This window comes from Poecilia formosa, unplaced genomic scaffold, assembly GCF_000485575.1.
Source record: "Poecilia formosa unplaced genomic scaffold, Poecilia_formosa-5.1.2 Scaffold999, whole genome shotgun sequence".
Taxonomy (NCBI): domain Eukaryota; kingdom Metazoa; phylum Chordata; class Actinopteri; order Cyprinodontiformes; family Poeciliidae; genus Poecilia; species Poecilia formosa.
In genome coordinates, this window is record NW_006800938.1 from 24,477 (window position 1) to 40,103 (window position 15,627).

General features: G+C 37.7%; 1 protein-coding gene and 2 long non-coding RNA genes across 3 annotated transcripts in view; 1 reads left to right on the forward strand and 2 right to left on the reverse strand.

The window, feature by feature from the left end:
• Positions 1-13,666, forward strand: part of LOC107835087 (uncharacterized) — a 14,415-nt gene extending 749 nt beyond the window's left edge. The window contains exons 2-4 of the long non-coding RNA XR_001660921.1: positions 7,310-7,313; positions 9,835-9,839; positions 13,568-13,666. This is a non-coding gene — a long non-coding RNA (uncharacterized LOC107835087). The remainder of the gene's footprint in view (positions 1-7,309; positions 7,314-9,834; positions 9,840-13,567) is intronic.
• The window catches only part of LOC107835088 (uncharacterized), a 17,561-nt gene extending 3,318 nt beyond the window's left edge, over positions 1-14,243 (reverse strand). Inside the window, exons 1-2 of the long non-coding RNA XR_001660922.1 lie at positions 14,159-14,243; positions 11,419-11,421 (exon numbers count right to left, since the gene is read on the reverse strand). This is a non-coding gene — a long non-coding RNA (uncharacterized LOC107835088). The remainder of the gene's footprint in view (positions 1-11,418; positions 11,422-14,158) is intronic.
• LOC103132330 (C-C chemokine receptor type 4-like) lies at positions 1,757-6,999 on the reverse strand. The gene is made up of 2 exons (XM_007544115.1): positions 6,898-6,999; positions 1,757-3,850 (listed from the first exon to the last, which is right to left on the reverse strand). The coding sequence occupies exon 2, from the start codon at positions 3,834-3,836 to the stop codon at positions 2,751-2,753; it is 1,086 nt and encodes a 361-aa protein (XP_007544177.1). The 5' UTR covers positions 3,837-3,850; positions 6,898-6,999; the 3' UTR covers positions 1,757-2,750.
• Positions 14,244-15,627: the final 1,384 nt, after the last annotated feature.

Consider the following 15,627-nt stretch of genomic DNA (forward strand, 5'->3'; position numbering starts at 1 on the left):
CAGTAAGGACAAGGTGTGTGTTTCCTGAGTACATTGTGGCCATGTCTGCCAAGTTAGTTTTTCCTCTAATAATAAACATTTATCAGTATCGGATTCAGTCTCAGTAATATGATGAGTAATATAAGTAATATTAGCAATATGAGACACTGAAATGTAACAAACACATTTATTTAGCAAAAAGAAAAGAAGCATTTTAGTCTTAGATCTATTTTAGTGTCATTGCACAAAGACACATAAGTGAAATTGGCAATGGAATGCCATCACTTGGCCACTAATGTTGTGATCTGTGTTTTTCTGTGTATTTATTTTGAGGTTTTTCTGTGTTCATTTAGTTCTGTTCCCCTGTGAGTCTCTGTGTTGTTCCTGTTGATTGTTCCCAGCTGTGTCTAGTTCCCTGATTACCCTCCCTGTGTATTTAACTCCACCTGTTGTCCTTGTCTCTCGTCGGATCCTTGACGTTGTCTGCTGTCTGTTGTTGTTGTTGTTGTTGTTGTTGTTGTTGTTGTTGTTGTTGTTGTTGTTGGTCAGTCTGCGTCTGCCTTCACAGTCGAACTGATAGGTCCTGTGTTGGTTTTCCTCTCGTGATCAGTCTTCTAGTCTCAGTAGCTACCGGAAACTAGCTGTTTGCTAAGTGCTCTGCTGTTCTACCTGTACTGGACTGTTTTTGAGCTATTGTCTTCATTAAATCGCCATTCATCTTCAACTGGGTCCTGCCTGCATTCGCTCTCACCACCTCAAACCACACTGCAAATCATGGCAACCAGAGCACTCACAAAAACAAAAGTGTGCCTATATTTACACAGATATACAAATAAGATATTGCTATCTATGCATTTTCAAGAAGTCTAAGACAGTCTTAGTGATGGGGTTGTTGAGCAAAATGATGACCAGTGGGAGACAACTATTTCTGAGTCTGGCTCTTTTACAGCTGATGCTACTGAATCTTCTGCCAGATGCCAACTGGATGAACAGATCATGGAGAGTATGGGTGGAATCAGAGAGGATCTCTTTTGCTCTGTCTACGCAGCATCTGTGTGCAATGCTCTGGATAGGGGGGAGTTTAGTCCTAATTATCTTCTCCGCTGTCTTCACCACTCTTTGCAGAGACCTTGTAGTTCCTTGACCAGATGGAGATACTACTGGTCAGCAGGCTCCCAGTGGTTCCTCTGTTCAAGGTGGAGAGGATCATTCATCTCAAAAAGTGCAGGCGCTGCTGTGCCTTTTTCACCAGGGAAGTGATGTGAGGTGTCCAGCCAAGGTTGTCTGTAATGTGAACCCCCAGGAACTTAGCACTGCTGACGATCTCCACTGCTCTGTCATTGATGAGTGGTGTGTGGTTGAGTTGAGACCTTCTGAAGTCGACAATGATCTCTTTTGTCTTGTCTTGACGTTCAGGAACAGCTTGTTTATTCTACACCAGTCCATAAAATGTTGTACCTCTTTTCTGTAATTCACTTCATTGTTATCCTGAATGAGGATTACAATTGTCATATCATTTTAATGCATGCTAACACATACTGCATTTGTGCTGCTTTACATGATTTGTATATAGATTTTTCACCTGATAAAAACGTCTTGCTTTGGATTAAAATAAATTTTGTTCTTTAAAATTCGGCATTTGATTGACTATTAAAATAACGTTCATTTATCATGACTTAAAGGAATCTATAGAAAAGTGTTTTTAAATGAATTTTATCACAGCACTGAAGTGTGACTTATGTGCTTTATGTTGATGTGTATTAAACACATGTCCATGGTCCATTACAAAAAAGAAGCTTTATAATTCATGTCCACAAACATAACATTCAATAAGACAAGGTACAGAATATTTTTCTTAAGTTTACATGAAAGAAATTAAATGCAGAAAAAAAGTATTTGACATTTGGAAGATAATTTATATCTAAGAGTTTAAAATGCTATTTTTACAGATTATTCCACCTTTTACACAGAGTAATCATATTTAAAAAAGAGAAGATTACAATTTAAAAAGCAAGCTAATGTTATCAATGACTAGTTAGGTAATACTGTAAGTTTTAAGACAAAAAAAATCAGATTTTATATACTGTATTAGGGCTATAAAAATATACTGCTGTATAAGTAATATCAGGAAGGATGCAGCCAGATAAACAAGTGACATGACAATGCTGAAAAGGTATTTCAGCTTGACAAACTGAGAGTGGACCTTCACATATCTCAGCTGTTGTGTTCCTTTTTCTCTGTTACTTCTTGTTCTGATGTCATTCCAATGCTTCCTCTCTGAACAGTTCAGATCGCATTCAGTGTGATGTGTTGGCAACAGTTGTCAAATCTTTCATTCAGCCAACGATGTGAGAAAAATATTCACATAAGTTTGTTCCCAGATGACCATAATTGAAAACACTTTACATTAAAATGATCATTGTAAGCATATCAGTATATTTAAAATAATTATAAGATGAAATTCAAAATCATTCAATATATTTTTTTCACAACAGTAATAATTAAACTGACCAGATTTCAAATATAACTTCTGTTTGTTCAAAAAGTTTTAAATCTGACAGGTCCTGGCTGTAAATATAACAAAAGATTCCCTTCAAAATGGAATCTAAAGGCTTACAATCTGGAATGACCTGCAGAGAAAAAGGGATGTTAAATGTGTAACATGTCATAATAGCCAAGCTATTGGAGGAGAATATTTATTATTGTATCATGTCACGAGAGTGCATTATGACATTGTGTATCCTTTAAAAGATCAGGATTTTTATGTTTGCTCAGTATTCATAAACAGAGTGAGGTGTTCTCTGTGACGTGCTTCTCGTGCTCTGGCTGTTGAAGCTAATGTGTCTGGACAGGCAGGGAATTTTCTTAATCACCAGTTTGTTGAAGTGACTCTGGAATTTTTTCCCTAGAAATGTGTAAAACATTGGACTAATACAACAATACAAGTATGCAATGTTTCGGGTCAAGTAATATGCATAATCTAGGTTTTGTTTGGTGGAACATGATTCTTCCTTGTCAGTTTCACCAGCTGATATATGAATTGCTCGAAGAAGGCATACAATATTGTAGGGTGTCCAGCAGACAAAAAATGTGAAGATGATTACAAATATTAGCTTTATGGCTCGACACTTCTCCTTCATCCGGGTGGAGAGAATCCGCAGTGTGATCCTAACGTAGCAGTACATGACCATTATGAGAGGTAAGAGGAAGAAAATCATGAACTGTTGATAGTAACTGACCAAACGCCAGATTCTCATACTGCTTGCTGATAACCCTGATTCTTCACACATTTTGCCTTGCATCGAGCTCTTCCACACATTGCGAAGGACCAACTCTTTAACACTTGCTGAAATACTGATACACCAAACAATGACAGATGATATTATGGCATACTTTTTCTTTCTGCGCTTGCAAGCTGCAAGCGCATGCACCACAGCTAGGTATCGGTCAAATGTCATGAGAGTGAGGAAGAGGATGGAACTGTAGAAACCGATGAAATAAGCACTGCTGACCATTTTACATAGAGCTTCTCCAAAGATCCATTCAGACAAATGGTAGGTAGCCCAGAAAGGCAAACTGGAGGCAAACAGGAGATTGGAAAGCACCAAATTCAACAGAAAGATGTTTGTGACTGTGGTGAGCTTCTCATACTTGAAGATAATGAGGAGGACAAGGCCGTTTCCGAGGTAACTCAGGAGGAAGTTAACATAGTAGAACACTGGGATCAATTTTGCACCAAATATGTTAACAGTCTTTTTGGCACACAGCTGGACAAGTTCACTGACCACGTGGCTCGGGTCCTCTGTTGTATTCATATTCTGCAGGTAGAGCAAGTAATTATAGTCATCATCATCCATGGCTGATGCTGCTCCTGTGGCACATTAAAGAAATACAGAAGTCAGACTAGAGCGAGGATAAAATCAGTTTTCCTATAAGTTACACACAGAGGTATGGGTTGAAACTCTTACACAACTAATGCAAGTCTGAACAAACAGACAAAATGTTGGAAAACTACACATCCATATGCAATTACTTCCCCAAAATTTAAAGACAGACATAATTAGCGTATTTTCCGCACTATAAGGCGCACCTTCAATGAACAGCCTATTTTAAAACTTTTTCAAAAAAAAAGGCCAACAAAATAAAAAGCCCAAAAACAAAAAGCCAAAAGAAAAGCCGGAAGTAAGGTAAAAAACCAACAAGGGGAACCGCAACAAAAAAAAAGGCAAAAAAAAAAGCCCAACCCCGGCCGCCAAGAAAACCCTCCAACAACGGGCCCGGGGCGGGCCCAAACAAGGGCAACCCTCCCCCGTTGCACAAAACAAGGTCAAGGAAAAACGAGGGCCAAAAGAACAACAAAAGAACCGAATCCAAAACAAGGGTGGGCAATCCTGGTCCTCGAGGGCCGGTGTCCTGCAACTCTTAGATGTCTCCCTGATCCAACACACTTGAATCCAACAGCTGAATCACCTCCCAAGTGCAGTCAGGTTCCCCAGAGTCCAGCTAATGACCTCATTATTTGACTCAGGTGTGTTGAAGTAGCGATGCATCTAAAAGTTGCAGGAGACCGGCCCTCGAGGTGTGGAGTTGCCCACCCCTGCTCTAGATGGTCGGTAGGTAGATAGGTCAGTCAAACTTTATTAGTAGATTACAAAACAGCGTTCTGACAACTATCCCAGCATGCACCGCGCGCTTCCTCTTCTACGGGCGAAAATGAAGTCGGCGGCTGCTTACCGTAGTTGCTATACCTGTTGCGGCTCAATATTGGTCCATATATAAGGCACACCGGATTATAAGGCGCACTGTCGCCTTTTGAAGAAATTGAAGGTTTTTAGGTGCGCCTTATAGTGCGGAAAATATGGTGCTTGCACAACACATTAAGGGACCTTGGTCAATATATTAACTATCACAATATGTTTTGGGAACAGAAAGCCCTTGTTCAGTACCTAACAGAACAAGGGCTTGTACTTATTTTGCAGTTAATTTGATATTAACGTATGAATAAAGACTAAATATTGTGGAAAGTTTCTGACATTTATTTGATTCTATGTACTAAAAGTTCTTAAGTAAAAAGTGGATTCAACCAGATACTACAGATAAACAGGCCACTTAAATCCCAAATGTGTGTTTTCTGCATGAAATTTCCATGTTCTCCTCATTCTCTCTGGACCTGCATGAAAAAATTAAATGCAAAATTCACAAATACATGCACAAGGCTATGTGAATAACTTTGTGCAGTCTAACAAAACTCATTGAACACTGAGTACTGAGAGAAAAATTAGTATCTTTATCTTCATCAGATAATATTGTAACAACATTTAAAGAATTTGTCCACTTTTTAATTACCTTAATATACCCAGACAAGAAATAATTATAAGTTGCATTAAGTAAAGTCTGTACTAGAGATACGTCTTAATCAGAGACATTTAGACCTGAAATTATATCTTTTAAAACTCTCACATTTATTCCAGCCCTGCGACAGACTGGCGACCTGGCGACTATCCAGGGTGTACACCGCCTCTCGCCCGGGACGATAGCTGGAGATAGGCACCAGCACCCCTCCCAACCCCACTAAGGGACAAGGGTGTAAAGAAAATAGATGGATGGATGGATGGACATTTATTCCATTAGAATTGTAACCTCTTGAATGTTTGAGATTTTTCATCTCCCATCTTCATATTTCTATAATTTTACTCTGATACATTCCCCTCCATATATTCTTCAATAAATCAAACCAACCTATCCATATACATATATCTTATAGAGAAGTATAGTTTTGAAATGGCAAACTTTACCCAGTGATTCATAAACATTTTGTCACACTGATGTTTTTCTTCCCAAAATCAGGAACTGAAACTGCTGATCAGCAAGATTAAAAAGTCATGTCTCCTACGCCTTCGCAACACTGGTATTTCTATATACAAAAAAAAAAGAAAAAAAAAAGTGTTACTTTTTTACCAGAAATGATTCATTGTCAGCTTTATTTTTTTGAAGAACATTGTGTTTTAACTCCTGGCTATATCCGGATGTTATGAAAAAAAAAAAAATATATATATTTTTTAATTTGTGTTATTTTATATTTTTAAGTGAGCAGGAAACACTGCAGATTTCTCACCAAAAGCTGTGCTAGAGATTGAAATCAACACCGTCATCAGAACAGATGCTTCTCTTGGGTCATTGCTTATGTTTCTCCATCTTACTATTATTTTAGAACAAAGCTTTATATTCAAACCACCAAACTGTTCAAACATCTCGTCACATTTCCTGATGAGCAGTTGCTACATCATGTGCTACGTCTCGGCAGTTCATGGCTGCTACTTCCTTCCAACAATTCTATGAAAAAAGCAAGGCTGTAAGAAGTAATTTTTTTTTTCATTTTATGTTAGAAATATTGAAAGTCTTGAATTTGGTGGGTGTTTTGCACAGTTATTAGACTTAAAAATGTTTGATCCTGCTGAAGATCAAACCATTGTTATGTCCTGATATATAAAAAGTCTGGAGTTATAAGTGCAATTCCTATTTGTAAAATGAGTATATATGAATAAGAGCTTGAAACAGTTTGAAAGGGCAACTTTCATTAAGTTAAGTCTATTATTTTTAACAAACATTAAACCTTTCTTCATCAGTCATCAATCAACAAAAAGCTGATTTAGCTAGAAACGTCACTTTTAAAGGAAGTCATTATGGTAAACCTAAAGAATCATACTTTCTTATGAGTTTTAAAAAAATCACAACATAAAATAAATAACTAAAAAAAGAGCTAGCTCTTAAATAATCAGTGAAATTATATCCTGGTTATATTTTAGGTTTAGAAAAGTGGTGAAAGTAACATCTACTTATGTGATTCTCACAATATTACTTTGGCTAAAGTTTTATAAAGTAACAACAGCATCCAAAATCAAGCCAACTTGACCTTACCAGTCCAGCTCTGTAGATATCCGCCTGTGGTCAAGACCCAAAATGGAGTCACAGAAAATTTGTTTGCAACTTTGACTTTTGACAGTAACAAAATCAGAGGGGGCTGTACCTTGGCAAACGGATGTTCTTAAAAGCCTGCGTGTGCGTGTGTGTGTGCGTGTGTGTGTGTGTGTTTGTGTCTTCTGTAGTAGACTATTCAGGAGAGATATGATACATGAATTTGAATAACTTTTTGCAAAAAATTTACTTCTAGGAGAAGCTGTATTGCACTGCAGCTTCTCAGAAAGGCAGTGCAATACAAGTAATAATATTACTTGAGTAATATTATTTTGAAGCATCACTACTCGAGTAAAATTCTGTGCTCACTGTGAACATGCAGTAAACAGTGGATATTGTCTCTGCAAGTACTTAGTATTGTTCTAAAATGTAAACATTACCTTTAAGTAGTGGTTTCAAAAGTTATGTCATGTTATAGAATACTGCGATAATTATAATTTTATATTTTGTCTGTATGATTACATCATTTTCACAAATTAAGTCAGACTGCAAAAAACAAAAATACTCAAGTACTCGATACATACGGCCTTTTTACTAAATATTTTTTCTCTTCAGTAGATTTTCCAGATGACTATTTTTTACTTCTACTAATACATCTCAAAAAATAATAAAATATAATAATATAATATTGCGTAAACGTGTAATCTCAAAAATAAAGGGGTTATTTATTTATTTATTTATTTATTTATTTTAGAAATTTGCTACACATAGTCAAATTCTGAAAAATGAGTCCATTTCTACCCACTCAATGCATAGTTTGGTGCCTCTTGCATGAATCACTGCATCAGTAAACCATGGCATGGAGATCAGCATGTAGTGCTGTGTACATGTAATGCAGGGGTGAGAGGTCTCAAACTCCAGTCTTCAAAGGACAGTCTTCTGAAGAAGACCGTCTTCAGAAAACTGTCCTGAAGCACACTTGGCTCTGATATTAGCTCATTAGCAGAGCTCTGTGGAGCTTAATGGCATGCTATTGAACAGGTTTAGACATTTAATTCTAGTGTACAGGAAAAGGTACACACTTAAAGGTTGCAGGTCTCTCGTTTTCAAGAATTAGAGTTTGAGACAACTGCTGGGATGGAAGCCCATCTCCATTCTGCTTGTCCTTATGCAGAATGTGCTTGATTCCTTCAGCTTCCTTCAGCTGAGGGAAGCTGAACATGTTGACATGTTGACGAAGCATGTTGGAAGCATGAATTACTCTAGAATTCCCTGGTAGATGCTGAATTGACTGTGGACTTCAGAAAATACAGTGGATCGAAACCTGGTGACCCAAACCCTCACTGACTGGGAACTCTGGAATGTGGATTCCATTCCTCTTCACTCTTCTTCCAGACCCTGGGATCTTGATTTCCAAATTAAATGTAGAATTTACTTTATTCTGAAAACAGAACTCTGGATCATTGCATAAGAATCTGGTTCCTTTTTTCCTTTATGCCTCTGATGTTGTCTTTGGTTCAGCATTGCTTGGCTTCGAGGAATGCAACATTTGTCACCCATGTCTAGTATTTGTCTGTGTGTGGTGAGTCTTAAAAAAACCCTCCAGTATCTTCAGTCAGAGGGTTCTTCAAAATAACTGTAGAACAGACCGCTACAGGAGATCTTTCCTGCCCACAGCCATCACTATCTGCAATAACTCTGAAGAAAGTGTTTTGCTTGTCAGTTATTGTAGCACCACTAAAATGACTGGCAGGAAATATTGCACACATTATTCTAATTTTTTTGAGTTGTGCTAGTAAAAACTAGTCATCCAAAAAACTGCTGAAGAAGAAAAATATTCATTGAAAATATGCTACGTATTGAGATAAAGTACAGCAGACATAGAAGTATAACAGTAGTGCTACTCTTGATTACTATTTTTGACTACCTATGGAGGAATTTTTCTGCCATAATCCACTAGCACACATTTTTATTTTGAAAGCAGGACTTCATATCTTTCAACTCCAAACTTGTAATGATTGTACTAAAAACTTCTCCTCGTGCTCAGACTTAGTCTGTGCTAGATGCAAATCTTCGCTTGCAAAACTCTCTGCTCACTTGGTGGAATTTTCCTGACATAAACCAAAAGCATGGCATGATATTGTGGTGAACAAGAAGGATTGCTGCTGCTGTGAGGAGTTGATGAGCAGTAATTGGGTTCACTTGTGTGGCAGGGGATAAAAGGGAACAGGAGTGGAGACAAGAGAAACTCATTTCTTGTTGTTCTGCTGTTTGGCTGACCATCAGTTGGGAGAGTGCCGTTCACAGTGATTGGCACTAGTGATGGGCAGATGAGGCCTTGAGACTGTGTTGCTTTGCCACTTACAGTGACATCTTCTGGATTTAGAAAGTCATCGCAGGCAAATTCAATAAAGATGGGAGTGTTATGCCGTTGATCCTATGGAGTGAAAATAGTCTCAAAATATCTGTGTGTGTGTAAAAAGATTTGTGTGTGTGTAAAAAGATTTGTGCGTGTGTAAAAAGATTTGTGTGTGTGTAAAAAATATGTATGTGTGTGTAATACTCGATTTGTAAAACTTAAAAATAAAATAAACCTTCTCCTACGCCTATACATGTTGAAAAAGTACACACAAATCACCTGGTACACGCACACAAAACTGCATTTACACACAAATTCGGTTACGAGTGCACAACTATTTTTGAGACTCATTTCACGCTTCGGGGAAGCTCCCAGATTTGTTTGTAAATGGTGCGTTTACATGCTAGTAAAAGCTGGGACATCTGAATTTTGCTTGGAGTCTAGTCCTCTGATGTTTCTCACTGTGCTTGTGCCGAAGTGCCAAATACGTTAGTTCGCTGGAAAACGGTATATCTCAGTACTTCCTTATAATATCCTAAAATTATTTATAGACATGTTGTGCGTTTTGAGCGGTACAGGAGACTAGGTGGTCTGAAAAAGGACCACTGGGTGGCGGAATGATTCGCTGGCCGGAAAAATAGCCAGGCAAACCCAGAGGAAGACGGCGCGTCCCGGTGGTCTGTCCTCTGAAGTAAGTAGGAGCTAAACCTGCAGGCTTTGCCCTCCGATTATGAGACATGGAGTAATTTTAAATGATTTCAGATTACGTTTTATAGGTCTGGTATTTTGATACTCTGCCCTCCTCATATGTTTCCGTTAGCTGGAGCTAAAGTTTATGTCAGCTATGCTACGTTAGCTGTTTCGAGCTAAGCGTGGATTTTTATTCTCTCACTCAGCACAGTTTGATCGTCTGTCTTCAGTCTTAACTTTAACCCAGATTGATCTAGTTTTATGATGCCGAAGTCGGCAAGCATCTTCAGGAGATTATAGCAGTTATAGATGTTGGTCATTATCACTGAAACCGTATTTTGTTGCTTCAGCAGTAATGAAGGTAGAGCAAGACCTGCAGGAACATCACCTGCAGTTAGACTTTATTCACCAGAACAAACTGAAAGGTACTTCATTTATGTTGACTTTTCAACATAATTAAGGATTTAGTCTAATGTTCACACATAGGCCTGTTAGAATAATCAATAAATCAGATGACAGTCAATCATTTCCATTGGCCTGATTTATTGTTTCTCTTTTTTTTTTCTCTCTACCAAAAACTGGATAATAAAAGTCTTCAGTTTGGTACTTTGATCTCGATTAGACCTTATATAGAAAAGAAATGTTGTTTAAAAATACTTCAAATTTCATTAGTTTTATTTATTCTGGATATTAAAAATGTCTTCCAGTTCCAGTGTTAAATGTTCATTAGAATTTGAGAATGTGTTGCATTATTATTTCATCATTACCATTATATAACTTAAAAATGGCCTCAAAAGAACTATATTATCATTTGTTGAGAACTTTGGAACAATTTATCATACAGTAAAATTTTTCATGGTGACAGACCTATTCACACATCCTCCAGAATCTTCAGATTAATCTGTGTTTGTGTCTGGACCCCATTTCATCGGCCCTTATACCTCGTCTGCAAACCAGGACAAACCTGTTCCTGTTTGTCTTCATTTCAAGGTGATTAATGTAGATGGTAAAATGTATTGAGATGGTTTAGATTTTCACAAGCAGTAAATTTCTTTCTCAATTGATATTTTGACACAATTGACAGCTAACAAAAACATACTTAAGAAAATAAATATTTTATGCATTTATAGCACCACTGCAAAAATAGCCTCCACAGAAAAACATTTAATGTAAAACATTTGATCAACATAAAAATAAACATTTCTACATGCATTGTGATGATTCAAGTCCTTTTCAGGTTCAGTAATGTTCTGTCACAGTCAGGTCTGTCGGTGCATCATAATTTTTCTAACACTGTCTGTTTGTACTTTTCTCTGCATCTTCAGACAATCTGCAGCAGCTGAGATTCTGGGAGGTTCAACACCAAAACCTGAAGCTTCAAACTGAGCCGTCAACTGAACCAAGATGCTTTTCAAACAACTACAGTAGTTAACCTGCTCTGTTGGTAGATGTTATGTTGTCTCCTCAATCTGTACAGACTGACCTTGGTCTTTGAATACACAGCTTTATGGTGTTTTCCTTTAATTGATTATAGTAAATATTTGAACATCCATGTTTTAAGACATTTCATTGTTAACTTTAGGTAGCTGTGAATCCACCCATGTTAATCTGAACCTATTTTATTAAAGATTGAACAGATTTGTTGCAATCTTAAATATTTAATCTGTACTTTCTGTGCAGTGAAATGAACATTAAAGTTAATTCAGGAAACAGTTTTGTCATCTTCTTTCTACAGTACAAATTGAATAATGCGTCTATTAAAATCATATATTTGTGACATCAAACTTTGTTTCTGTCATAAAGCAGTGGTCAAACTATGGCTAAATGTTTGTAATTTACTTTCAACAAATGGAAACCAAAATGGTTTTAAAGTAAAGACACTAATACTCATCTACCTCACCACAGGTAAAGTTTCCACTGTATGCAAGTAAATGTGATTATGATTGAATGACAATTGTACAGCAGGGTTTTAACTCCAGTTCATAAGGGTCGGTCTCCTCCAATCTTTAGATGTCTCTTCTTTAAGACACCTGAGTCAAATCATGAGGTCAAAGGTCATTAGCACGACTCTGGAGGACTTGACTGTCCTAAGCAGCCATTTAATTCAGGTGTGTTGGACCAGGACGTATCTAAATGTTGCAGGACACCAGACATCGATGCCTGGATCTGAGGATCCTGTTAGAGCAGAGGTTCCCAAACTGTGGGGCGCGCCCCCTAGGGGGGGCGCCGTGTCATTGCAGGGGGGGCGCGGGAAGCCGTCTGGATGAAAAAAAAAACAAAATATGAACACTGTATGCGCTGGGTTTTTACCTTAGAATGGCCAACTCTCTGTTATTCCTATGTCAATTTGATACAGTAGAGGCTTCCACACTTCCCATATTTGTGTCCTCTGTTACTTTTATCAGCAGTTAAAACTGTTTAATCCGTTGTTAACATGTTGTCACCTGTTTTTCCGAGCCGCCTTTAAACGCAACATGAGCGCTACGATGCTCGCGCTGGGTTTACACCTGTGAAGGAGACCTGCTGCTGCTGGGCGGAGCTACGTAGGTTTGTGTTAGAATCACGGCAGCAAACCAGCAAAACGCAAAGAACTTTTCACAGTTTTTCCCTCCAAACTAACCGACTGAGTTGAGTAAAGCTGTTGGATGCAGGTAATGTTAGCTAAAAGATGACTAGCTAATATCAATACAGAAACTTAAGCTTAACAAGTACCTTGTAGGCTACCGATGTTGGTGTCTATTTTCAGCTACGTACATTCATTTTGTCCCCCAAAAAGTCGATTGCCCCCCTCTCCCCCACCCCCGTCACACGCGTCCATAGGGGGGGCGCAGAAAATGTTTGGTATTTTGATACTCTGCCCTCCTCATATGTTTCTGTTAGCTCTCGCTAACAGAAACATATGAGGAGGGCAGAGTATCAAAATACCAGACGTATAAAACGTAATCTGAAATCATTTATAATTACTCCATGTCTCATTATAATCGGAGAGCAAAGCCTGCAGGTTTAGCTCCTACTTACTTCAGAGCAGTGGTTTCCAAACTTTTTCTTCTGCGCTGCCCCCCCCCACCAGTGACTTGAAGGAGCAGGGAGGCTCTGTACTGGTTTCTCCTTTTAAATGAAGAGGCCCATGATAGTTTGACTAGGCAGCAGATGTCTCACAGCTGATTGACTGAACCTGCCATGGGCACAGGAACAAGACCATCTCAGATATGGTAGGTTGTTGGTCGGCTACTGTTGAGAAAGATGGACAACAAAACAAATGGAGAAATTATGAATCACATCAGAATATGTAAATTATTTGGCATATTGCGCTTAAATCAATATTTAAAATGCTTCTCTAAACAACAGTGTTGGAAGATGTCAGTGATTTTAGTGAAACTTTTAACAACACAGCACTGAAAGGCACTGTGGCTAAAGCTACTGCTAGCTGGTTTACTCTCCAAAAGGAGGCTGGTTCCTTTGAATACAGTTGGAGAATGGTAAATTGACAATGACTAATAACGGCTATCTAACACTCAAATGCTGTTTTATTAAAGTTAATACAGAAAGTGAATCTCTAAACGTTACAGCACTGACAGACAGCGGTGTATATATTTTCCCAACAGTGGCTAAAGGTGCTGCTAGCTGGTTTACTCTCCGATCAGAGGCTGTTTATTATATACAGTTAGAGAATGGTGGATTGACAGTGAGTAATAACACCTATCTAACACTTAAATGTTATTATTAACCTTACCTTTTATTATATTCTTAAGATAATGAGTATCCATGAATTTTTCAGTCAGGTTTCCCGAGACAAAATCACACCGGAAGTAAAGATAGACCGCTTCGAGTTATGGCGGCCAATGTCTGACGTCACTGTGAAAAGGGTCTATTTGGCCCTGTTACATAGACATAATATAAGCATAGACGCCTCATGGACCGCTCTCGCCTATGGGCTCTTTGCACCTCAGCTTCCGCGTTNGGGGTATTTTAAAAATCATTTTAGATTTATTTTTGTCAGATGGTGATGACAAAGTTTTGGGTCAGGTCGATTAAAAATGTAATTTTTTTTAAAAAATTCGCAACTGGGAGCCTGTACCTTAGCATCTTATATTTTCTAAACATTATTTGTCATATTTGCATACATAAGGTTGAGAAATAATAAAAAAAAAATATGAGAAAATTAAAACCCATTTGGTCCCTATTCTCAAGAATCACTGCTTTATCCCTTTTAACAGGTTACACTTGATTCTGCTGTGGTGCCTGTGGAAACAAAGTGCATGAAGTTTGTGCTCAGGTGGGAAAATCCTGTGGATCACATGGTGGGACTGATGTCTTCTTAAGTTGTAAACCCTGAGTACATACTGTTGAAATAAAATTGATATGCTTTTGTAAATACATTTTCTCTATCAATGACTTAAATTGTTAACTGTGGTAATTATGTTTGTGTAATGTAGTAACAATGTAGTGTTTAATATAATTATTAAATATATGTTTTAAAGAAACAGCCACAAACCTTATGCCTTTGATCCAAAATAGCAGCTTTAATTTATCATTTCCTCTCCTCCACATACTTTGTTGCCAGATGTGTAAAATTTACAAAAAGAAGCAATTTAAATGTAAATGTTGCACATATGTAGATTACTCAAGAGAAGCTATTTACAATAGTTTTTACAGAACTCTACACAACATCAATTCATTTATTAATAGATACAAATAGATATTAATTACAGAATAGATACACAAAGATTTTATTTCTAACACAGCTGCTTGCAGTAGTGAGTGTTCATCCAAGAAGTGTGACTTGAAGGAGCATGGAGGCTCTGTACTGGTTTCTCCTTTTAAATGAAGAGGCCCATGATAGTTTGACTAGGCAGCAGATGTCTCACAGCTGATTGACTGAACCTGCCATGGGCACAGGAACAAGACCATCTCAGATATGGTAGGTTGTTGGTCGGCTACTGTTGAGAAAGATGGACAACAAAACAAATGGAGAAATTATGAATCACATCAGAATATGTAAATTATTTGGCATATTGCGCTTAAATCAATATTTAAAATGCTTCTCTAAACAACAGTGTTGGAAGATGTCAGTGATTTTAGTGAAACTTTTAACAACACAGCACTGAAAGGCACTGTGGCTAAAGCTACTGCTAGCTGGTTTACTCTCCGAAAGGAGGCTGGTTCCTTTGAATACAGTTGGAGAATGGTAAATTGACAATGACTAATAACGGCTATCTAACACTCAAATGCTGTTTTATTAAAGTTGATAAAGTGAATCTCTAAACGTTACAGCACTTACAGAGCGGTGTATATTTTTCTTAACTGTGGCTAAATCTGCTGCTACCTGGTTTACTATCCGATTGGAGGCTGGTTCTTTTAAATACAGTTGGAGAATGGTAAATTGACAATGACTGATAAAGGCTAACATGTAAATACTGTTTCATTACAGTTAATACGGAAAGTGAACCTTTTAACGTTACAACACTGACAGACAGCGGTGTATATATTTTCCCAACTGTGGCTAAAGCTGCTGCTAGCTGGTTTATTCTCCAATAGGAGGCTGTTTATTTTATACACAGTCAGAGAATGGTGGATTGACAATGAGTAATAACACCTATCTAACACTTAAATGGTGAGTTAAGATAATGAGTATCCATGAATTTTTCAGTCAGGTTTCCCGAGGCAAAATCACACCGGAAGTA

What these genes read in the sequence shown, in the direction of transcription:
- LOC103132330 (XM_007544115.1), bottom strand. Translation starts at nt 3,836, where the DNA reads ATGGATGATGATGACTATAATTACTTGCTCTACCTGCAGAATATGAAT.